Raw genomic sequence first — 24335 nt, forward strand, 5'->3', positions numbered from 1 at the left:
CCAGGTGCTGGTGCTCAGTCCCACAGGCCATTCATATACTCCACACTCCCCCGTGATAGGACACTCTGTGGCCAGGTGCTGACGCTCGGTTCCACAGACCATTCACAGACTTGCAAAAGTCGCACATGAACCAATGTTGCTTCTGTGTCATCATGACATCATCCCCATGTGTGCCAACCACACAGGACAAATATGCACTAGGAAAACACATGTCCTGCCTCCTCCTAGGCTTCACGGCAGCGCCTAAGCTCCCTTAAGCACTGCAGCCACTACACGGAAGCTTTGTTGATTCGGCGCATCCATATGTGCAGACGCCGCACTCACACGGGGTGGGGAATACCCAGAAAGGCAAGAGTCACATTTTCTGCAAGTGGCTCAGCATTTGGCGAGGGTGCAGATGAGTAAATCAATGTGAGATAATTGTCAGAAAAGAGATATACACGGCTTGATCACTATTCCAGCTGTTGGACCTACACCACTTCTATCTGTTGACTTGGGAGGCAGTTTTATGGCATCGTTAGGAGCAACAACTCAAGGTTTCAAGCTGCCTGGATTCTTAATCTGCCTCTCCTGGGAAATGTGAGCTGAGTCACTCCATCCTCCCTGTGTCTGTTTTCTATAAGGCAAAGGGAATAATAACAGTACTTGTCTTCCATGTTGGAGGAATAAATGAAATAACATGTATAAGGCACTTAGCACCATGCCAATAATGCGTGGAGCTGATTCCCGCTCTCCCTCTGCTAGAGACTGAAGCATCTTGAAGGCAGAGAACCCCTAGGGCCTTTTGTCATGGCCCTTTCAGTGCCCAGCACATAGCAGGCACCTCACAATGGTCTGCTGCCAGAATGAACGCTAATGGGTAAGAATATACATTTGAGAACGGCCAAAGACAATTCTCTTTCTATACTCCTTTTGACCCTCACAATACCAGGAAGGAGGCAGACCCATCAGTGGGACCTGATGTAGGACCTGAAGCCACACTCCTGATGACGACACTGTGCCTCGGAGAAGGAGGGCATCTCACCCAAGGCCACACAGCTGGTCAGCAGAGCGACCAGCACCAGCACCCAAGCTGCGAGCCCCATGCCTTCCAGCCAGGACCACGGCCACATCTGTGCCTGCAGAGTCCTGGGCTGGCACGGGGCTGGCTAAACCAGCTCAGAGCCTGTACTAGGGTATGAAACACAGTTTCTAATTCTGACATCTTGGTGTTTCTCGATCACAAAATCCCATTAGCTCAACACGCCTACAAAATACTCGTATGTGAGACAAGATGTGGTTATTTTTAAACTGCATTTCAAACTATTCTGTGTGGGGAGATGTATTTTTGGAGCATGCTGACTTAAATTATGCACCTGTGACAGTGGAATCACACTGCATGTGGCGCTGGCTCTGGAAGACGCAAACCACAAAAGTGGGCTGACCTCGTCCCCATTTCCCTGTGTCCCCAGCAGACACAGAAGCACAGCCCTGCTGACACCCCGATTTAGCCCAGTGAGCTCCCTGTGGGGGGCTGGGGCTGTATGCTGAAGCCCACAAACACACACTGCAAGCAACGCCGCCCTCTCTGAGGCCGACACTAGGTACCCGAGTGAGGTCAGAGCCAGAGGCTAGGGATGGTGGGCCCAGATTTGGCTACGAAAGCAGCAACTTCCCAGTCTAAGAGCAGGCATGGAGATGCCTGTGAGAAGGCATCAGGGTGAATAATACGCCACTAAAGAAAAAAAAAAACATGAAGATAAATAGCACTGATGTGATTCCCAAGCACGCCTCCTTTTCACCCGGACCACAGGCAGGAGCGTGTGCTTGGCCAATGCATTCTCCAAGGCGAGCCTGGGGTCTCCCTGGGGTGGGCCTCTCATGGGTGAAGGACTACCGGAGGCCGGAGAGATGAAGTGAGGACGGTCTAGCTGGCTGTGCCCTGCTGGAAGGCCCATCCATGGAGAGCCTCCTGTGCTGCCCAGCAAAGGCAGGTCAGCGAATCAACACAATGGAAGTTCCAGGGAGGGGAACCTGCTACAGAAAAGGCCTGGAGACAAGAACTGGGTGGCGTGTGGAGTGTGCAGGGAGGAGCTCACTTTCCTGGAGAAGCCCTTTGACTGATGGGACTGACAGAGCCGGAGGCCCGACAGTCTTGAGGCCCCAGCTCAGGAAGGCCCTTGACCGTCCTCAGGAGGGAGGCCCGCCATGATGTGCTTGGCCCTAGGAGCCACTGAGGGCTTGAGCTGGGGGAACGCAATGGAGGGAGCCACAGGAAAGCCTGGAAGAGCTGTGTGTGGCAGAGACAAGACACATTGGCAGGGAGGCAAGAGAAGACAAATGCCACGGCCTCGTGTGCCACAGCTCTGCCTCGCCATGCCTCAGGCATTCCACCTTCCCCCTGTCCTTTCCAGACCAACAGCATGTAGAAGAGAAGTGTTCAAAAGGCGGAAGAAGAACTACCTGGGTCCAGGTACCACTGGTCTCACTTTTTCTCACTACAGTCTTTGAAGAAGACATTGCCTCCCTGAGTCTCAGAGCTCTCTCTGTAAAATTAGGATCATTCAGCAATATCCTTTCTTGCTGTGAGAATCTGGGCTAATGCATTTTACATCCAGGGCATGGGATCTGACCCAAGCTCAAGGAACCAGAGCAATAAACAATGCAGTCAAAATCCTTCCAACCACAGGGCCAGGTACCTGGATGTTGAGTCTCCCTCGATGCGCTCCCAGGCCATAGCGCTTCGCTGTGGAGGCATGCAGCTGGAAGTCTGTGATTTTTAAGGTTTCCAGACCAAGAGGTGGGCAACCTGGAAAGGACAGTGCTTGTTAAAAACAAGGACAGATGCTGAAAGGGATGAGCTTCTTATTTTCTAAATCTGGCTGCATGCTTTTCCATATTCCCCTGAACTCCCATCCACAGGCATGCCCCATCTTTTCAGGCAGGGCTGGTTGAACTGTCAGCATTAAGCCAATGTTCTTTCTTGTTGGCATTTGCTTTAGGGGTGTTTTCGCTCTGATATTCCTTCTCCTTTGCTGTCCATGCTACTGTCTGAGGCTGTTCCCAATTAAGGATCCTTCGCCAACGTGACTCAGTCAGGAAGCATCATTGGAGCTCTGCAAATTAATCAGAACTTGCTGATTTTGCTTCAGCAACTCTGGGCTTTATATCGTGCATGCTAATGAGCAGAGCAATATAAGTAGAAAAAAATCTATTGTTTTCCATTCTTGGCAAAATGGATAGCATGAAACACAGCTAGTAAACACCATTTGCCCCTGGAATAAAACACCAGTGCTTGATTGTCCCAGCCTAGCCCATTGTCCGGAAGAATGACAGTGTTACAGCAGCACCCAGAGTCGGGTGTCCTGACCCCTGTGCTGCTGCTTGCCCCCACACCCACCACAGTGAATGGTGAAGCATTTAGTGAAGGGGGAGGGGTGTACACAGTGAATATGAAAGGCTATGCAGTGAGTGGGGGCCATACGATGACCTGGAGGCCCTGCATTGAGGGGCTGTGTGCAGCAGGCATGCCAACTACCTGAGGCTGACCTCACAGAGGAAAGCCTGGTTACCATGCCCATTTCCCTCACCAGGGTTTGCCCTCACACCTTCCAGGCCTGAAGGACATGAATCTGACCCACGTGGGGGCAGTTCCTGGGTCCATATGTTCACAGAGCCATTCTCCACCCTGCCTACCAGAAATTGACTTCAAGCATCTGACCAGCAAGGTTATTTCCCACACTACATACACAGAAATCCTTGCTGCTGGCCTCCAATAGCCCTGCCTCCTCACAGAACCTCCTCATGCTGTCCCAGCGGCCCCACCCTGCCGCTCTCGTGGTCTAGCACCTCCGCAGCTTCGCCCCTCAGCCCAGGTTATAATCCCACACCCCATCACTCTCTGAGAGGGCTGGGAGTCTGGGCCCATGCCCTCCACCCTGATCTCCGGACAGTGGGCCCCTTCTGTCAGGTGTCACTCACCTCTTGGGGCTCACAGACCCTGGTGGTCACTGGTACCCACCAGAGGGCCTAGTCAGAAACCAGGGCAAGCTCTGAGAGTCAAGGCCACTGACTCATTAGACTACCCATCCCTTCTGAGAGGCTGGACTCCAGGACATCCTTCAGCCTGGCCCCAGGAGCCTGGGCTCTGGCTTGAGCTCTTGGGCTCCCTAAGCTGGGGCTGCTGCCCTGCTGTGCCCCATTCTCATCCTCATCTCCTGCTCAGTCCTTGCTCTTCTCCCCATCACCTGGTCTCAGCCTGTCCTGCTTAGACACAGTCAGCATTCTCAGGAATAACCAGCCTGTCCTGGGAGATCCCACCCACTGAGAGACCCAACCCACTGAGAGGCCCCACCCACCAAGAGACCCCACCCACCGAGAGATCCCGCCCACTGAGAGGCCCCATCCACCGAGAGATCTCACCCACTGAGAGAACCCACTCACTGAGAGGCCCCACCCACTGAGAGGGAGATCCCACCCACTGACTGTGACACCCAGCTGGCTAGGCAGCAGGTTCTGTCAGGCAATTCTGGTGGCCTGGAAATAGCCTCTATTCATCTTCACTCTGCCAGCTCTGGTTCCAGGCTCAAGAGACCTGGGGGATTTCAGACCTTGATGGGGAACCAGGCACAGGTCCTGTCCCTCCATGTCCTGTTACTCAATACATACCCACAACAGTCCCACATAACCAAGTATCAGAAACACAGAAAAGATGTGCTGCCATCTTATGAACTTATTTCATTGCCACGCTGAAAGTGTTCCCATCCACTGGGTCTTTCCTCCACAGCAGAAGATACAGCAGGGGTGAGTTCCATGGACTTCCTTCAGCAAAGTCACCTTTATTTATATCATTTATACAGTCAAAGCGAGAGACAGGCAGATGGACAGATAGCCCACCAGATGGACAGGCAGACACATATAGATCATGTGCCAGCTCAGTAAGCAACAATAACTGCTATTCCAAACATTGCTTCCAGAAAAAGAGAACGACTCCTATGCATATGAATATTTTAATTCAAAAAAGGAGGTACCTGACTAAAATTACACATCCATCAAAATTGCCTTTCTGTCAATAGACTGAAGCTCTGTCCCATCCTCTTGCCAAGACACACAAGGGGTGAAAAGAAAGTGTCCACAAGTGAGATGTTTCATGGGTGCACATCTAATAGCAACTGGAAATGCAGTGCCTGCCCTCTCACGAGCTAGATCATCCCTCACAACTGCAAGGGCTGTTCCCGCAGCCAGCAGCGTCGGCAGCTGCCACATCTAACTGCCCACTAGTCCACTCCTGTGATGGTGTCACGGCAAAGCCAGACACTTCACTCCCTCCACCCATAGCACAAATGATGGCTTTGGTGGGAAGCCCAGATAAACACACATGAACTTGGCCCTCTCACAAACGTGGTCTTACAGCAACCCAATGCTCTGACACTGGGATTTTTTGTCCTTATTAGATGATGCTATCTTTAGAGCCTTGAGCTTTGTTTGGAAGCCTTCTCCACCGCCTGTGCCACTTACAAAGAAGCTAGAGATTCCACACAGAGAAAACACAATGTCCTTGAAAGGCAAAGACAGAATTACTGATCCACGTGGGTTAGTGAGGGCCGTTTGGTTGTAAGAAACCACCACAGCCAATTTAGAGAAGAAGGGAAATCCCTGGAGAGATGAGAGGGATGGCAGAAAGTAAGACGGACAGAAGCCAGACATAGGACAGGGGCAGGTGGAAGGGCACAGAGCTCCTGTCATCTAGGCAGCAGAGCGGTGGACTCTAATGGCACTGTCCACTCCCATCACACCTCTGAGTCTCCACGCGACCTCACACTTGCCTCCAGAGAGGGCCTGACTCACCTGGTCGCCTGGCTGCCCACTGAGATCAGGGTGCCATCAGCAAAACAAAGGGACATCAGGCTCACAACCGACACGGGGCACAGAGCAGGTATCGGCAGCTGCTGTCCAGAGCGGAGGGTGAACACAGCCCGGGGCAGCCTCATCCAGCTTCGGAGTTATCACTTCTACCAACTGCCTTCTCCTGCTGGCCAGTACCCGGAGGGGCAACACCTCCATCTCCACTTCCTCTCTCCCTTCCTTTCCTGAAATTTTTTTTTTCTTTCCTGGGATTTTTGCGTCTGTCTCCATTAATTCACAGTGGCCCTGGTCACTCTGTGGCCGTTTGGGACTCCTCAGCCTCTTCTCCGTTTCTTGTGTTCTGGGCCCCGCAGTTTCTCCCTCTCAGACACTCCTCCACCCCCACACCAAGCACGGCCTGGCTTCCATCACACACTGTTTTGCTCTTCCTCCTCTTCCTTCTCAGTCCAGACCTTCCTTCCTTGTTTGGACTTTTCTTTCCACCACCCCGAGGGCAGTCTTTCCCTGCTGTGGCACAGGCTCGTCGCCCTCAGACTGACTTCCTAAGAGAGCCCTCCCTTTCCTTTAACAATCCACCTTCAGAGCCCACACCTCAGCTATGAGATGTTGCAGGCATTGTCTATACCAATCAGCGACCAATCACATGCACAAAGTTTACAGTCAGGGCCGGGTGCAGCGGCACACACCTATAATCCCAGCACTTTGGGAGGCCAAGGCAGGTGGATCACTTGAGGTCAGGATTTCGAGACCAGCCTGACGAATGTGGTGAAACCCCATCTCTACTAGAAATACAAAAATTAGCCGGGTGTGATGGCACATGCCTATAATCCAAGCTACTCGAGAGGCTGAGGCAGGAGAATTGCTTAAACTCCAGAAGCAGAGGTTAAGTGAGCTGAGATCATGCACTCCAGCCTGGGCTGCAGAGTGAGACCCTGTCTCAAAAAAAAAAAAAAAACAAAAGTTTAAACTCAGACCACTTGCTTGTCTGGAGACCGGCCTGTTGACGTCGGGGGCAGGCCTCAGAAGCCTGGAGGCTCCCATCGGCTGCAGGTGTGAATGCTGGGGCTGGAGTAAGCCGCCTGCGATCTGCAGCTGAAGCAAATACCCAGTCATCTGCCAACGTCTGCTGCAGAAGAAGCTCCTCCAGGTTGTTACTGCTCCCTCCTCGGCACTCTGGCCCTTCACACTCAGGTGGCAGAAGCCCCAGTATCAGGCACACAGCAGTAACATCAGCTTCACTCAGAAAGTTCTTATCTCATCAATCTTCTAATCTTCTATTCTTTAGTTTTTCCTTTTATAGCCTCCTCTCCTATCTTCCATCCCACGTCTGCCTTACTCTGACTTCACCCTGTTTCCATGACCATCAGTGCAACCCAACAAATGTTACTGTAACCCTGCCCCATGCAGGGCACCATGCCCCACAGTACGGAATCCTGCAGGCACTGAAAAAACTACCCACTAAGCCAGCTGGGAGCTACCTGCCTTCCCAAAATCCCATTTTAAAATACTTTTTAAAAGTTAATAAGAAGTTTAAGCATAAAGTAGTCTAAGCACAAGCTCTCTATCCTGCATCCCTTTATGCAAAGATCAACAAGGCAAAACCCCATGTCGGAATCAAGCATCCCAGGAAAAGTTCCTAAGCCCATCTTAAAGAATTATATTGATGTCTGACACAGGAATCTCTACATTTAGGAAGGCAGCATTTTCCTATACTGAAGGACGGGAAAGTAAGGGACTAGAAAATAAAAGAGGAAAATTCTCTTTTGCTTTAAAAATTCTAAATTAATTCAAAATACAGAATATTGAAATATTCACCACACTTAATACTCCACTCTGATGAATTTCAGAATATTTCAACTTATTCATTTTTCTCCTTTTCTTTCTACCCTGAGAAGCATCATCCTAGAGATTTGTTTTATTCTGTTTTGAGACAGAGTTTCGCTCTTATCACCCAGGCAGCAGTACAGTGGTAAGGTGTTGGCTCACCGCAATCTCTGCCTCCCAGGTTCAAGCAATTCTCCTGCCTCAGCCTCCTAAGTAGCTGGGATTACAGGTGCCTGCAACCATGCCCAGCTAATTTTGTATTTTTGGTAGAGACAGTGTTTCACCATGTTGGTCAAGCTGGTCTCGAACTCCTGACCTCAGGTGATCCACCCGCCTTGGCCTCCCAAAGTGCTGGGATTACAGGCGTGAGCCACCACACTGGGCCCATCCTAGAGATCTTTGACAGGTCTACTCAATGTCCAAAATGAATAAAATGACCTGCTCCTCCCCCTTCAGTTCTCCTGCTAAGGGGAACAATGCTATAGTGGGGAGAAAATGATGCAGGATGAAGCAAAGCATGCTAAGCCACTCCACAGAGAGGAGGGGTGGGGAATTTTAAACCTGCAGAATGGTCCAGAGCCCTCAGAGCCACAGGGGCTAGGGCAAAACACTTGAAACCATCTGCAGTTCCCAGGCCTGCTGAGCCTTAAAAAGTGGATGGGGGCCTCTCTCAGCTGCACCCTGGGCTGACAAAGCCTAGAGGGAACACAGTGCAAACAATTTGCCAGATACCAGCAGCTCCCACTCGCTTAGGCCAGTGCTCAAGGCCACTCCTGGTCCCTGAAGTGACATCATTGTCATCACTTCAGTCTCTGGGCTACACCCTGGTCTTTGGACCCCAGCCACAATGGGGAACTGCTGCTAACACCATAACCCCTAGGCAGCTTCTCTGAGGCAATAAGCAGCCAGACAAGATCCAAAGCATGAATGAACCGGTGTCCAGGAGACCCCCATGTCTTCAGAACCAGAAATCTCAAAAGAAGGGTAGAGATGGCAGAAGGGAGACAAGCACCGTCTTCCCGCCACGGTCCCAGGCTTGTCTAGGACGGCCACGAGATGACCAGGAGTGACTGTCAGACTAGCACAGGACTTTGCAGGAGCAACCTGTGCATTCTAAGGACTGAAGGAAAAGAAACTGGGGTCTGGAAGCCACTAGCACTAAGTTACAGTCAACAGTCACGGTTGTCAGGTCTCCATATGCAAGCCTGGAGCCTGACAGTCTGAAGTCCTGCTTGCCTTGGCTGAAGTCTCCCACCACCTGCCTGTGTTCGCCATCGCCCGCCCTGTGGAGCTTCGCCGGACAAGCCCCTCACCCAACCCTGCCATCTTACCTGTTCTTATGATAATGTAAATACCTCTCACCCAACCCCACCACTGTAACTGAACTTACTCTGCAACACCCCGCCCCCCAAAAAAACTACCCAAACCTATAAAACCAACTCCTACCCCACTGCCCTTGGCTAATGCCCTTTTCGGCCTTAGCCCACCTGCACCCAGGTGAGTAAACAGCCATGTCGCTCACACAAAGCCTGTCTGGAAGGCCTCTTCATTCAAAGTTCGCATTTTTTCAACAACAGTAACTAAGGCCTTTTCAGGCACATGAATACTCAGAAAATGTACCACACTCACACCATAATCATAGGCCTTTACTGAAAGAACAGCTGGAATCACGCGCCCAGAAACATAGACACAAAGGTGTTGGATACAATAAGTTCTCAATTTCTCTTCAAAGAGTCAGTATGTCAGTATGTTCAGTTCTTCATCCTCCATTTTAAAGTTTAACTTCCTTGTAGTTTCAGTAAATAACCTTCTCCACCAGTTCTAATCAGTAGCTCACATCTGTTCCCCCCGTCCCCTGCTCTGTCCTGACTCATCCCGGTCACCTGCTTCAGTCACCTGCCCCAGCCACCTGCTCTGGTCACCTGCTTTGACCTAGGTCACCCTGGCTACCTGCTCTGACCTGCCTGTAACCATCCTTCCTGCCAAACTACCCATCCTGCCCCTCCAGCTCATACCCCTGCTCTCTTTAAAATAGCCAATTGGGATTAGTCTAGACTGTGTAGTCTAACCCTAGCCAATAGGGGAATGACACAGCAGTAAGAGCGGCCCCCATTAGGAATAAGTACCCATTCTCCTCCCTTGTCTAGGTGTGCACTCACCATTGCTCCATCTGTAAGGTGCACCCTTCTATAGAAGTAAACTGCCTGGCTGAGGGGATTTATTTTCGAGTGCTATTTCTTTTGTGGCATCAAAATTTTACATATAACAAAGGCAAGCAAGCATGTGACTGGCAGGTGCAGCAAACACAGAGGACTGCACAGCACTTCCCGCAAAATGAGTCTAGAGGACTCTGCCAGCCAAAGAACTCCAAAAGCATGGCAAAGTGAGAATGAGAGGTTAGAATTTCATCGACTTTAAATTCTCAAAGAAACATCTGGTCCCGTTCCAAGGACCTGTCAATCACAATCCCACTTCGAAGGACTAGGACTTTTCTCCATCCTTCAGAAAACATCACTGAGGAAGACAAGAGTGTGCATCGATGGCTAAGCAAAATGGAGGAGAACCAAGCATTTCAAAGCTTAATTTAAATGTCTGTAATCAGAAAGTTAAAAAAAAATCTTTGTTGGAACTGTAACATATTTGTATTACAATGTCAATTGATGATTTAATTACTAGGTTTAAAGAGTGCTTGAAATAAATGGGAAACTCATTGGCAGCTCTTCATCCCCGGGGGTTCCCAGCCAGGCTGCAGGAAAGCGGGCTCCGGCTCCGGCAGTCAATCCTTCAGTGACTCTTGAGCCAATCTGTTCCAACAGCCTCCAGATGAGCTCCCCATTCCTCCCCTAAAACAAACAAATTCATCCTTTACCATTAAATCAAGTTTCTGTTGCTTCTAGGAAGAAAAAAAGATCTAATCCTGAGAAGCATGTGGGTGAGGAGAACACAGAAAAAAAGTGTGAAAACACTTCAGGAAAATATTAATTAGAGATCCGAGATGTGTCACAATCCAGGGGAAAGGAGAATGACAGTCATCCAGGATGAACCTGCTTTTCTCTTAAAGAGAGCACGCCTCTCTGAGAACACTCCACACAGAGCAGGGTGCCATCGCCCAGTCTCACCCTTTATTCCTCAGGAGGGGAGCGTGGGGTCCCCTGCCTCATTCTACCCCACCCCACACATGCACTGCCTTAGATCTGTCTCTTGCTAGCAGTGTCTGCATTGCAGCTACTTTACAAAAGAGACATTCGCCCTCTGGCACAGATTCATTAGTCCTCATCATCATCATCGTCACCATTTATGCACAGCAACTCTTGAACAAATTGCAAATGTCCATTGCATATAAGATCATGGTGGCCTTTGCAGTCCAGAAGTTCCAGGGCACAATGAGACTATAGCACATAAGAAAGAATCCTGAATCTGGCATTGACCCCAACACCCCACCTTCAGTAGCCCAAATTTATCCAGAGGGTGGGGGACTTTCATGAGTCATGTCATGAAAATTGTTTTAAAAATGTAGTTATTTGGGGAGCAATAGGGCAAACCTGCAGGTAACTACAGAGAGCCAGACTGGCTAGAGACTCCTGTCATTGAATCTGCACAATGACCCCAAGAGATGGACATCGTAGCGCCATTTTACACATGAACAAGCTGAGACTCAGGGATGCCGAACACAGTTAAATAGCCTTTAGGTGTCTGAGTTATAAAATCTCAAGCACAAATTTACACCACCTCTGTCTGACCTGGAAACTCTAGAGTGTAACACAAACGAAGTTGCTTGGTGGTATTTGGGGTCACACCAGGAAAAGAGCTGGAGCCAAGACAGGCATCCTGCACTGGACGAGCAGAGCTCAGAGTCCAAGACCCATGGCCTGCTCTGATTGCCTCAAGACATGGTGGGCACTGCCAGGAATAAGCACACAGCCATCCTGAACTGTTGCTTTCATTGTCAACTATAAATGGAGTAGCTTCGACTTAACAGAATTCTTCCCTTTGTCTTTCTGAACTTGACGTTGCCTTTGATCAGTGAAGTATGGAGGCAGTTTCCCAGGGCACTGAAGATCTGTCTGCAGTAGCTCTCTGCCTTTCTCAGATACCACTGGCTTCCCTGAGGGGCAGGACCTCTCTCTGGATCTTGGGAAATCTCTGAGCCATTCTCAGCCTTATCCAGTCGTCCTTCGAAAGCTCTTTAACACCCACCACAGCAGAGAGGATCCTCCAGACCCTCATCACTGGGCTTCCCCAGACAGCAGCTCTTACCCCAACTGAGCATCAAAATCTCCCAGGGAACTTAAAGGAAAGGTGCCCTAACCCCTCCCCAGAAACTGATCAATAGGACGCCAAAGGAACCCACCACTAGTCTGAAGTTTCCAAGTGATTGTTCTGAGACAACCAGTCTCAGAAGAGAGTCCCTGCAAACCTGGCTGAGGTCTTTTACCTGTGAGGCTATGCAAGCTCTGAGATTTTCTTTCCCAGGCCCCAGTGGGTCCAACAGAGGAAACTCTCTTTCCAGCCCATGCTGGCTATAGTGGCTGACATCTGGAGGCAGCCCAGAGCCTCAACCTCAAAGGTTTTGACCATCTACCTTCTTCTTAAATGTCCAGCTCAGTGGCTAACTCTGTCTAAAAAGTCTCCCAAGACTTCCTCCCCTGCACTCAACCCTCTCAGGCTACGTACACCTGCCTTTAGCCTAACCTCCTAGAAAAAGAGCTAAAACAGATTTGCAAGAAAAAAATAAACAAGCCCATCCAAATGTGGGTGAAGGATATGAACAGACACTTTTCAAAAGAAGACATATATGAAGCCAACAAACATGAAAAAATGCTGATCATCACTGATTATTAGAGAAATGCAAATCAAAACCACATTGAGATACCACCTCATGCTAGTTAGAATGGCAATCATTAAAAAATCTGGAGACAACAGATGCTGGAGAAGATGTGGAGAAATAAGAATACTTTTATACTGTTGGTGGGAGTGTAAACCAGTTCAACCATTGTGGAAGACAGTGTGGTGATTCCTCAAAGACCTAGAAATAGAAATTCCATTTGACCCCGCAATCCCATTACTGGGTATATACCCAAAAGATTATAAATCATTCTATTATAAAGATGCATGCACACGTATGTTCATTGTGGCACTGTTTACAATAGCAAATACCTGGAACCAACCCAAATGCCTATCAATGATAGACTGGACAAGGAAAATGTGGCACATATACACCATGGAATACGATGTAGCTATAAAAAATGATGAGTTTGTGTCCTTTGTAGGGACATGGATGAAACTGGAAACCATCATTCTCAGCAAACTGACACAAGAACAGAAAACCAAACATCACATGTTCTCATTCACAGGTGGATGTTGAACAATGAGAACACAGGGACACAGGGAGGGGAGTATCACACACTGGGGTCTGTTGGGGGCGGCAAGGGAAGGACAGTGGGGGGTGGGGAGGTTGGGGAAGGATAACATGGGGAGAAATGTCAGATGTAGGTGATGGGGGGGATGGAGGCAGCAAACCACACTGCCATGTGTGTACCTATGCAACAATCCTGCATGATCTGCACATGTACCCCAGAACCTAAAGTACAATTTTAAAGAAAAGAAAGAAAAAGTCCACACTGTTACCTGGTAGTGTAGTCTGTCTCCCTGAACAGGCTGTGAGCCTCTAGATCAGCAATGACAAGTTTTCATCCTTGAATTCCCAATGCCCAGCCAATGCTTCCAAATAAATGAATGAATTTGTATTATGATCCAATATAACTGATAATCCCTATGTCTGCATTATCATGGAAAACTAACACTGTTCTTTACACATTGCTTATAAGACTCAAAAAAAGGCATTATTGATTCAAAAGAGCATTTCTTAACCCTCAAGCACTTGCTTATTATCATCTTCATGAATTTTTCCACATCCATGTACCACCTGCACTATTATTTCCTTAATGTTTCTATTTAAATCAAATTAGTTTAATGAAAATTTGTTCCTATAAAAGGAAACTTTGTCACTAGAAGACAATATGAAAATATCTTCATGACCTTGGGGTGGGCAAAAAACATTCTCATCACAAAGCAAAAAGTACTGACCACAAAAAAAATGTTGATGATTGGTTTATATTAAATTTGAGAGCATTTATTATTCAAAAGCCACCTCCGTTAGAGTTAAAAGTGAGCCAAGAAGTGGGAAAATACATTCACTATGCATGTATCTGATACAAGACTCATATTCACTGTATTTTCAAGAAAAACAAACAAAAAAAAACCCTCCTATAAATCAACAAGAAAAGCAACAGGCAAAAGAACTGAGCACATATTCACAAATGAGGTTATCCTTATGGTAAGTAAGCATTAGTGGCTAGTCATCAGGAAAATGAAAATTAAGACCACAATGAGATGTCAGTATATACCCACCAACATGAATAAAATAAAGACCGACAATATCAAATGCTGGTGAGGATGTAAAGCAACTAGAACTGTCATTCACTGCTGGTAGAAGTGTTCACTGGTACAATCAATTTGAAAAAATCTCCAGCAGCACTTAGTCATACACTACGATCCAGCAATTCTTATAGGTATACACGCAGCAAAAAATACACTCATATATTCCAAAAGACTTATTTGAGAGTGGTCCTAACAGCACCATTTGTAATAGCCAAAAACTGAAAACAATCCAAATGCCCATCAACAAGAGAATGAATAAATAGCCTGCAGTACAGTCATGTACTAGAATACTATAAATCAATAAAAAATAAATGAACCATACTATATACAACAACACAGATAAATCTCATAAACGTAATATTGAGCAAAATAAGTCAGACCCAAAAGAGCATACAATGTATGAGCCTATGAATATTAAGTTCAAAACAGGCAAAGTTTTATCTGATAGTGGTTATTTTTGAGGAGAAGCAGGAGTAATGGTTACTGACTGGGAGTAGAAGGGAAGCCTGAAGTTGAGACCTCAGAAGAACAATACATAAAAGACAAAAGGCTGCTAGAAACCAGAAGAAACTCTTCTGTATTAGAGGTTCTGCATTTTGAGCTAGTCAACACTTATAGATCTGAGAAAAGGCTTAGACTGCCCCTCCTGGAGAAAATCTGGCTGAATCTTGCCTCATTCAAAAATCAATAAAGAACGATCACTAATGTTCAGTCTGTGCAGAATAAAAAATTCCACCAAAAGAACATCAAAGGAGGCACACCATCCAAAATACTCAGAGAAATAATGTGACGTTGAAAGTAACTTGATGTGATAGCTAGGAAAGTATTTTACCCAGACACCATTTATCCTATGTATAATCCAAGAGCCATGGCGGCCACTACTCATCATAAAAAAAAAAAAAAAGAATGCTAAAGAAAAGGATAAACAGAAAAATATTTTAAATAAGGCAAAATAGCAAGAAAACTAAAACTGCAAAAGCAGAATTAAAACCCACAAGGAAGGTCTATTCCCTGTGAACAGGGGTCTTTGCCAACACAGTAAAGAAAAAATAAATAAAAGTATAAGAATTGAAAAGGAAAAAACAAAATTGTCATTATTTCATATACACTATGATTTTGTACTCAAATATCAATATATAATTAATAAGAGTTTAACAAGAATGCTGAATAATCAACATACAAAAATTAACTATACACCTGTAGTCTAGCAATAAACAGTAGAATATTGAAATTAAAGGTATCACAGAATAGCAAGCATCAAAGAATAAATCTATTAAAAGACATATAAGACCTCTAGAGATAAATTTTTATGAGTGATATTAAAGAAGGTCTAGTAAGAGGAGAGATACACCATATTCATGGATTAGAAGAGTCAATGTTGTAAATGTGTTCATTCTCCCAAATTGATTCATAAAATCAGTGCAAATCTAAATCAAAATTCCAAGAGGATTTTTGTAGAACTTGACTAGCTGATGAAATTTGTGCACGTATGTTTACAAGTACACACAACGGGTCAAGAATAAACAAAACATCTAAAGAAGAGCGGGTCCTGCTCTACCAGATGTCAAGATTTGTTGTAAAGCTACAGTAATTAAGAAATTGAGATATTTCAAGCATGGGTAGAAAAATGAATTAATGATAAACAACAGTAAGCCTGAAAAGAAAACCAGGCATGTATGGATACTTGATATCCAACACACAGGTGGCACTGCAAAATAGTAAAGAAGCAATCACCTTCTCATTTGGTACTTAGTGCTTGTCTTAGTCTACTCAAGTTGTACCAGATTATAAACCACAGAAATTTATTTCTCACATTTCTTTTTTTCTTTAATTCTTTTTTTTTTTTTTTTGAAACAGAGTCTCACTCTGTGGCCCAAGCTGGAGTGCAGTGGCTCACTGCAACCTCCACCTCATCGCCTCAAGCGATTCTCGTGCCTCAGCCTCCCAAGCGTCTGGGACTACAGGCATGCATCACCACGCCTGGCTAATTTTTTGTATTTTAGTAGAGATGAGGTTTCACCATGTTGCCCAGGGTGGTCTCAAACTACTGAGCTCAGGCAATCCACCTGCCTTGGCCTCCCAAAGTGCAGGGATTATAGGAGTGAGCCACTGGGCTCAACTTATTTCTCACATTTCTGAAAGCTGAGAAGTCCAAGATCAAGGCACCAACAGATTCAGTGTCTGATGAGGGCCTAGTTCATAGACAGTGGCTATCTTCTCCCTGTGTCCTAACATGGAGGAAAGGGTAAGGGAGCTCTTGGGTGTCTCTTTTACAAGAGCACTAATCCCATTCATGAGAATTCCACCCTCATGATCTATTCACTCCCCCTACACAGACACAAAGGTCCCACCCCCAAATACCATCACCTTGTAAATTACCATTTCAATATACAAATGTTGTGGGGACATGATCAGTTTATAGCATGTGTTTACTGCTTTCAGTCAAATGTTTAATAAGCGAGAAAAGAAATCTACTTTCACCACAAGAACAACTTCCACCGCAAGTGATTTAAATGCCAATTTTTTTGTAAAGTTTTAGGGCATAACAAGGCAAATTTGGTTTTCTGTTAAATCCATGCCAGTGTCCGTAATACAGAATAAAGAGGATTTCATCACAGAAGCCTTGAGAAGATGAAAACAAGATAGGTCGCAGTATGCCAAGAACAAATTCCCCAAGAGCAACAGAAGCACATATGCTAGCCTTTGTCATGGAGATTCAAAGGAGGTACAGCCCTAAAATGTCTCCCCTCTAAATGGACCAGTGTGTACTTGGTCAATAAGAACCACACTTGGGGTCAAGTAGCTGATGGAAATGAAGGAAATCTCATGCCACCTATGAGTGCTACCTAGCACATCAGAGTTCTGTCCCCTAAACCCTTGTCTGGGAAGTATTTCTAGGCTGGCAAGTCCACTGTTGGCTCTGGTTTCAGATCAAGGTTTCTGAAGCCTGAGCTGCAGACTGGCCACACTGCTCATGTGGTGTTCATAAACACACCCAGTTTACAAACATGTCTCGTATAGGCTACAGCCAGCCCAGAACCCCTAATCAAACCCAGTAAAGGCCCTGCCACAAAACCATCATTGGAAGAACAAAATAAAACTCTCCACATTGTAAAGGAATGCTATAAAATCCTTCAAAGGCACATGTTTCATTTTAGAGACTAAAGAATAACTTTTTAGGCATGTTTGAGATGGAGCAGAAAGTGGAAAATAGCAAGGAGTCAAGGCACCTTTGGTTTCCCAGTGCCCACATTTCTTGGGCTTCCTAACCACAGTCTGTCAAGAGGGGTGTGACTGTGTCCCAATTCTGGCCCCTCACCTCCCCTGTCACTCCCACAGGAGTCTGAAATACAGGTGTGGCAGTTTATCATGTCTGCTAGGTCAGTAAAATCCTCCAGAACCAGGGGTCTGGGAATAGCGACATCACCCTCACCAGTTGTGCCAGATGTCAATGAGAAAGACCCAACTTAGCCCCAGGGAACTGTCTGGTTATGCAATGAAGAGAAGAGGTTTACAAGAAGAGCTTGCATGAAAAACCAAACTGTCTGTGATGCAGTGAAAAACCCTCAAGCTTAAAACACACACAAAATACATTACGCTGGCCAATCCCCAAGTATGGTGCCTGATTGAGGCCTCAAATCTCATCCAGCCAAGGCATGAGGGAGATGCATCAAACCATCTTACATTCACCAACATCTAACAAAGAAACCATTCTACTTCCATCTTGGTAGGACATCATTCTTTTTTTTTTTTTCTTTTTTGTAAGATGGAGTCTCACTCTGTCACCCAGAATAGAGTGCAATGGCATGATCTCAGCTCACTGCAACCTCCGTCTCTGGGGTTCAAGTGATTCTCCTGCCTCAGCCTCTCAAGAAACTGGGATTGCAAGTGTGTGCCACCATGCCCAGGTAATTTTTTTATTTTTAGTAGAGACAAGGTTTCACCATGTTGGCCAGGCTGGTCTCAAACTCCTGACCTCAGGTGATCCACCAGCCTCAGCTCCCAAAGTGCTGGGATTACAGGCATGAGCCACCACACCTGGCTGATTATGTTTCTTTTCTACAGATCTGGCTCTAAGAACTGAAATCAAAGACCACTTCCTTGAAAGAGCCAGCTGCTACTCTGGGTCATAGAGAACCCATCTGAGCATTGTAGAGCACCATGATGCTGGCTCTGCCACAATGTGGGTACTCAACAAACAGGTTTGCCATTGTCAAGTGCTGCTACCAACACTGGGTCTACCCAGAGATGAATCAGACAGGGCCCCTGCTCATAAGCATTCACAGGCTTTCAGAACCAAAGAGCTGTGCACAGGAATCACGGTGATACGAGAAAGAGGGAACCAGGACCATGAGGAAGAAGCACAGGAAACTCAAGAGAGGTGATCAGAGGAGGCTTCCTGGAAGTGGGATTTGCAGAGCACTGAACTTTTAAGGCAGGGGTTGACAAACCACAGCCCATGTAAAGGTCAAACACAGCCCACCGCTGTTTTTGTATGATCTGTGAAATAAAAATAAATGGTAAATATTTTAAGGATTACATTTTAAATTATTATGTAAGCACTTATGTAATATCCTTGATTTTGCCTCTCAGCTACTAAAGCATGAAATATTTTTACAATCTGATCCTTTAAAGAAGTTTGCCAGCCCGTGTTCTAAAGTAAGCAAAAAAAATCTCAAGATGGTAAATTAAAATCATAGCTAATGTTTGCTGAGAGGTTACTGTGTGCTACGGATGCTACGCTGTGCAGACATTATTTAATCTTCACAATATGCCTATCAGGGTAATATTATTCCCACTTCACAGAAGGGGAACGTGATTCATAGAGAAGTTAGTAACTTGTCCAGAGTCTGGCAGCTAGAAGTCAGTAACTTTTCCAGAGTCTCAAGTGTAAGTCTGATCCCAAAGCTGTCCTGTCAAACCCCAACTTTGATGCTTGTCCAATAGCCTATAGAGAGAACACGTAAGCAGAGGCTGAAAGCTCAGGACACGTGTAAAAAACAATCCCTCTTCTGGCTGGAAAAAAAGGAAGCAGAGGCCAGAAATGGTCAAATTATGGCAGGAATTGCCAAGTAGAGAATAATTCTGCAATTAATGCATGGTAAATAACATGGCATAAGATAATTTCATTGCAACAAAAGCTGTTTATAGTAGCAAAAAATTGAAAACAACATAAACGTCTATTATTAGGTGGTTATATTATGGAACGCCATGCAACCTTGGAAAAAACAAAGTCATTCTTCATCTTCATTGTATTGGTCAGCTACTGCTGTATAACAAACAATACCAAACTCTTAATGGCACACAATTAGCATTTACTTTCAGGTGTGTGTAGATCAATTGAGTTCAGCTGGGTAGCTCTGGGTTGCTGGTTGGACCCATATCTATTCCACTCATTGCTCAGCCTCCTAGGACCAGTAGTCTAGGTATGCACACTCTTCTTGTGAAGATGCAAGATGCCCCAGAGGAAAATGGAAACAACCAAAACGTGGGCTCAGAACTGACATATGACCCCTTCACCTTCATCTGTTAGCCTAAACAAGGCTCATGGACCAGCCCAAAGCCAAGGGACTTCCAGCTTTTGTAAAAGGAAGTAAAGAGTTACACAGCAAAGGGTGTGGACATGAGAAGAGGTGAAGAATTAGTTAGAACAATGACTCAACTAACTTCTTAAAGTATTACAAAACAGCATCTAAAATGTAGTTGGATACTTGCCACAGCTGACACTACTCCTTAATCACAGTGACAGCCATGTACATGTTCTCTTTCTCAAAAGCCAAAGTTGCCTAAGGGTGACTTCCACAACTGAGATGAGCCTTTTAATCCCAACCATCCTCATAACTCAATGTGGTTAACATTGTCTGTACTGCCCACCACATTGCAAATGAAGTGGCTGACATCCGCTCTGCTCGCCACCTTGAACATAATGTAGCTGTCACGTGTACCACTGCAACATTCTGCCGCATTGCCCTCAAGGCCCCCAGTGCAACCTGAGGAGATGCTGAGACGAGGGTTCTGAGAATGCCCAGTTCTGCATCCGAGGCCACACCTTGCTTGCTCAGGCGCCTGACCTAGGCCTATGTTTCTAACGGCCACGCCACCCTGCCACATGTGCCTGCCTCCATGGCCACCATCTGTAAGTTGCCTGTCAGAGATCTCCCCAGCTGCTTTTCCCCTCCAAGGCTATCCTCGACCCCTCCTTTTTTTTTCGGTAAAAAAAGTTTCATAGGCTAAAATTACATTTAGGGCATTCAATGAACCAGAGCCATAATGACTGCCTGCGAGACCAGTAATCCCAACCTGACAGAGCTTTGAGGCCAAGGCCGGGGGAGCAATCCTGGGTGGGCCAGTGGGGAGGGGTGTACCCATGGCAGAAAAGGAGGCAAATTCAGGCGTCCGTGCACGCAAGCGCGCGCGTGTGTGTGTGTGTTTATAATGGAGTCTTCAAAAATCTTTCTGAAAATGTCTCCCCAAAATTTTAAGAATTTCCAATTCTGGTAATAGAGAACTAAGATAATCCAAACCAACCCTTCTGCTGAAGCTATTAAAAACAATCTGAGCAAAATATGTTTAAAAGCACTTAAACATTAATAAGGCAGTGAAGAAGTACCAGGACTCGATCTGATGGCAGCAAGACCCAGGGAGGTGAGGCCAGCTCTCAAAGCCACGTCAGCCCTGTGGCATTTGTAATCCTGAAGAAACAGCTGGCGTTTTATCAGCCTGCTTGGGCACAAAATGTCCAAGGCCCACTCAAGATGATGAGTCCTGTTACCCACCATTTAGAGAAGACCCCAAAGGACAACACTGTCAGGGTCGAGCAGCAGAAACACAGCCCCAGCATGCACTGCACAGAACGGACTCTCCCGGTCCGGCGAGTCCTCTTCATGGGCAATGGGTGGAGTGCGTGCCTGCCCACTTTAAGAAGGAACATACTTTACATTTGGTGAGTGAATGCAGAAGGTCATTGTTGTTGACTTCTGTTTTCACTTGAGGATGCACTCTTAGTCATCTCTACGATTGCTTTGATGGCGAGTTCTTGGTTAGAAACACTGTGCCAAATCATTACATTGTGCCTAAGGAAACACGTACTTCCATCTGTGACAATCAACTCTGTAACGTGGCTCATGGACCCACACGGCAGCTGAAAACAAGTCCTGCCTCTGTAAATGCGAAGCTGTGAAATGCATTGTTTATTTTAAGCAGTATATTGCGCAAAAAATCTAGAATCGGAAAATCTTGGGTTCAAATGCCCCTGTTTTACCACATAGAGGCTGCATAACCCTTAGTAAATTATGTCTCATTTTTCTAATCTGTAAAATATGGATAATAATGATAAGAACAATACCCACAATAGTCAGAGGGGCACTAGGGGATGTCAAATAGCCAAGTGCCTGGCTACCACTTAAGTGCTTAATAAATAGCTATGATTACTAATTTTAGCAGAAATGTTATCCTGGTTACCACAGTTGAGAATAATGATACAATAATAATAATGGTAGTGATTAATAGTAATAGTTACAGCTCACAGGCCAGAGATTGTTCACGAGTCTCAAACCAGCATCTGTGAACGTTCCAAGGTGAGTCATTAAAGGTGCGCTATATTCACGTGACTGTGAGATGCCCGCCTAGCACTGCGTATTTTGCAAGTAGATTTGATCTCTGACCCCAGAGGCTCCTGGGTCAAGTTGGGAGATAAGAAATACACACTCAAGGCCATGGGCAGCTAAGAGGTCCCACAAGAAAGGAAATGAGGTTGTCTTTGAGGAGAGGGAGGTGGGAAAAGAAACCGAGGGCTCCAGGAAATTCAAAACTGACTTCAGTTGAATCAGTCGGGAAAATCTGGCTGTGAGCTGTGAGGCAGTGCACAAGTGTGAATGTGGCGCAGAAGCTGCCGTGGATGTCCTCGCCCCCGCACCATGCATTGGAATAGACAGCAGGCCCCAGGCAGCCCCACGCTCAGGGAATCTGCAGTCAGGCTGCTGCACCAGGGGCCTGCACCCGCCCACCCTCCGTGAACAGGGGCTAGGACCGGGGTAGGGGCTCTCCAAGAGCCTCACTTACTCTCTCTGACATCTTCATGGGCCGCGCGGACATGGTGATCATCACTGGCAGCCTTCTCAGAGCTCCTGGTTTTCATGCCTTTTTTGTTGCTGTTTTTACCTAAAAGGGGAGAGAGAGACGCCTTTACTTTCACATATGTCAGGGCTGGTTCAGGATGCTGAGCTTGACTGTCCTCTCCTGCACGCAGCCATCTCCCCTGTCCCTAAAGATGGTGTCTTGAACTTTAAGGGGTCTCTGGTTAAAGGAAAGGAAGAGTGTTATTAGAAACACCCAGGAAAATAAACACTCCTAATAAAAACAATGTACACCTGCAGGTTGTTACCATTATAAGACGGAAGGACGCTTTGGGGTAGTATATTTGACCCTCACCAAGGCCCAGAGACATCATTTGTAGTTTCTGGAACTGGAAGTGGAGCCTCGGACTTGTGATCCCTAGCATTTTCCACCCTGCTGGGCTTCTCCCACCTAACTCTCTCCCAGGCCCTGGCTTGGTACCTGTGGGTAAGGATGCTGCCCCTCTTTGGGGAGCCTCCTTGGCATAGCCTGCGACACCTGCCTGCCATGCTCCTGCTGGCCCCCTGGCTCCTTCTCACGCCGCAGTCCCTCTCCGTGCTCCAGCGACGCTGGCTTCCGCTCAGCCTTCAGCTCATGCTTCTTTCCCACCAGAAATTTGTGCTACGTTGTTCCTCCTCCTGGAGTGCCGCTCCCTTCACTTTCAAGCTAATTAGCTCCTATTGATCCTGCAAATCTCGGCTCTGGCATCGCCTCCTTAAACTGGCTTTCCTGACCTCCCCACTAAATCAAACCCACCTTGATGGATGTTGATAGCACCTGTTTCAGGTCAGGTTGCCTCTAGGCAGAGCCTAGGTTTAAATGCACAAGATGTATTGAGGGAGAAGGGAAGGAAAGGAAGGAGGATGGGGTCGGGAAAGCAGCTAAGCAAGGCTGTGATCCCAGCCAGAGTCGGGCTCAGCCCATCCCACAGGAGCTCTGGAGGAGCAATTGCACACAGGGTTGTCCTGACTTAGGACAAGGAGCTGTCATTTCTACTGCAGTTGGCCTCTGGCTACAGTCTGATCAGCCTGAGAGTGGGAGATATAGCCTTCCAAGGGCCCTTCTGCAGAGGTGGAAGCAGGTGTGAGCTACCTGCAGTGGAGACTCCTGGTACCTGGGGGCTGTGTGTCCCTGTGGGTAAAAAAGACCTGGGCAGGGTGCTGGCAGCCACACCACAGCTCTGCGCCTGTCCTGAGTGGCAGCATCCCAGTGGTAATGGGACTTGTCTGTTGAGGAGGACAGGGACAACGTCTGGCTTGGCTCACTGCTCTGTCTCCAGAATCTGGGACTCAGGAGGCTGTGACGAATGAATGAATGCATGAATGAACAAATGAATCAGTCAGTGAGTGATCAAACAGAAACAATAGGTGGGACAGATCTGTGGAGAAAGAAACGTAGCTTGAACTTTAAAAGCCAGTTGAAATACCAAAACAAGCTGGTGGATTCTGCCAATAATGAAATCATTTCTGACTATTCTACAGCCATCCGCTAAAAGAACTCTTATTAAGAAAACCTTAAATCTTCAAGAAATTCAAGTAGTACCTTGGGCCCAGCCAAAGGAAACCCCCTTTTTGTTATATTCTTGGGTGGGGCCTGCTGGAAGTATCTTTCATTTTCATGTAAGCTGAAAGAAAATAAAAGTAATTAGGTGCCCCATTAGCATCTAGAAGCCAATTAACTGAAACTTCCCTAAAGGCCAGAGTAGGAAGCTGGACCCACATCTCTGCCCGATGCTGCCTCAGCCCGTGTCCTGCTTCTGTGGGCGGGAGCATCCAAGCTGGTGGGAAAACCATGGAAGAAAGCCACCTCCTCTAGAGCCTTCCCAGGGCTCCATAAAGGCCTTCGTGGGGCCACAAAAATCAGGAGTATAACTTTTGAAAGGCTCAGTTGGATTTTGTGGACGCATAGGGTGTTTTAAGAAAAGAAAGGAAAAATGTTTCACAAACTATGTGAGAAAAAAGCCAAAGCTCTGGAAAATAACACCCTCTTCCAGCCTGCCCCAGAAGATGGTGTTCACAGCAGGCTTCCTCACCCAGGGCCACCTCCCTGGGGCCTCCATGTGGACAGGGAGGGAGAATGGGAGCCAGGCAGCCCTCAACACCATGGCCTGG

At 46.8% G+C, this 24335-nt stretch overlaps 1 protein-coding gene across 1 annotated transcript in view; it reads right to left on the bottom strand.

The window, feature by feature from the left end:
• The window catches only part of CPXM2 (carboxypeptidase X, M14 family member 2), a 147644-nt gene that overhangs the window by 114237 nt on the left and 9072 nt on the right, over positions 1-24335 (bottom strand). Inside the window, exons 2-3 of the mRNA XM_032281933.1 lie at positions 22171-22269; positions 2679-2788 (exon numbers count right to left, since the gene is read on the bottom strand). Coding sequence (XP_032137824.1) covers positions 2679-2788; positions 22171-22269 — 209 coding nt within the window. The remainder of the gene's footprint in view (positions 1-2678; positions 2789-22170; positions 22270-24335) is intronic.

Source organism: Sapajus apella, unplaced genomic scaffold (genome assembly GCF_009761245.1).
Source record: "Sapajus apella isolate SASKATOON/1434 unplaced genomic scaffold, GSC_monkey_1.0 scaffold13, whole genome shotgun sequence".
Lineage (NCBI taxonomy): Eukaryota > Metazoa > Chordata > Mammalia > Primates > Cebidae > Sapajus > Sapajus apella.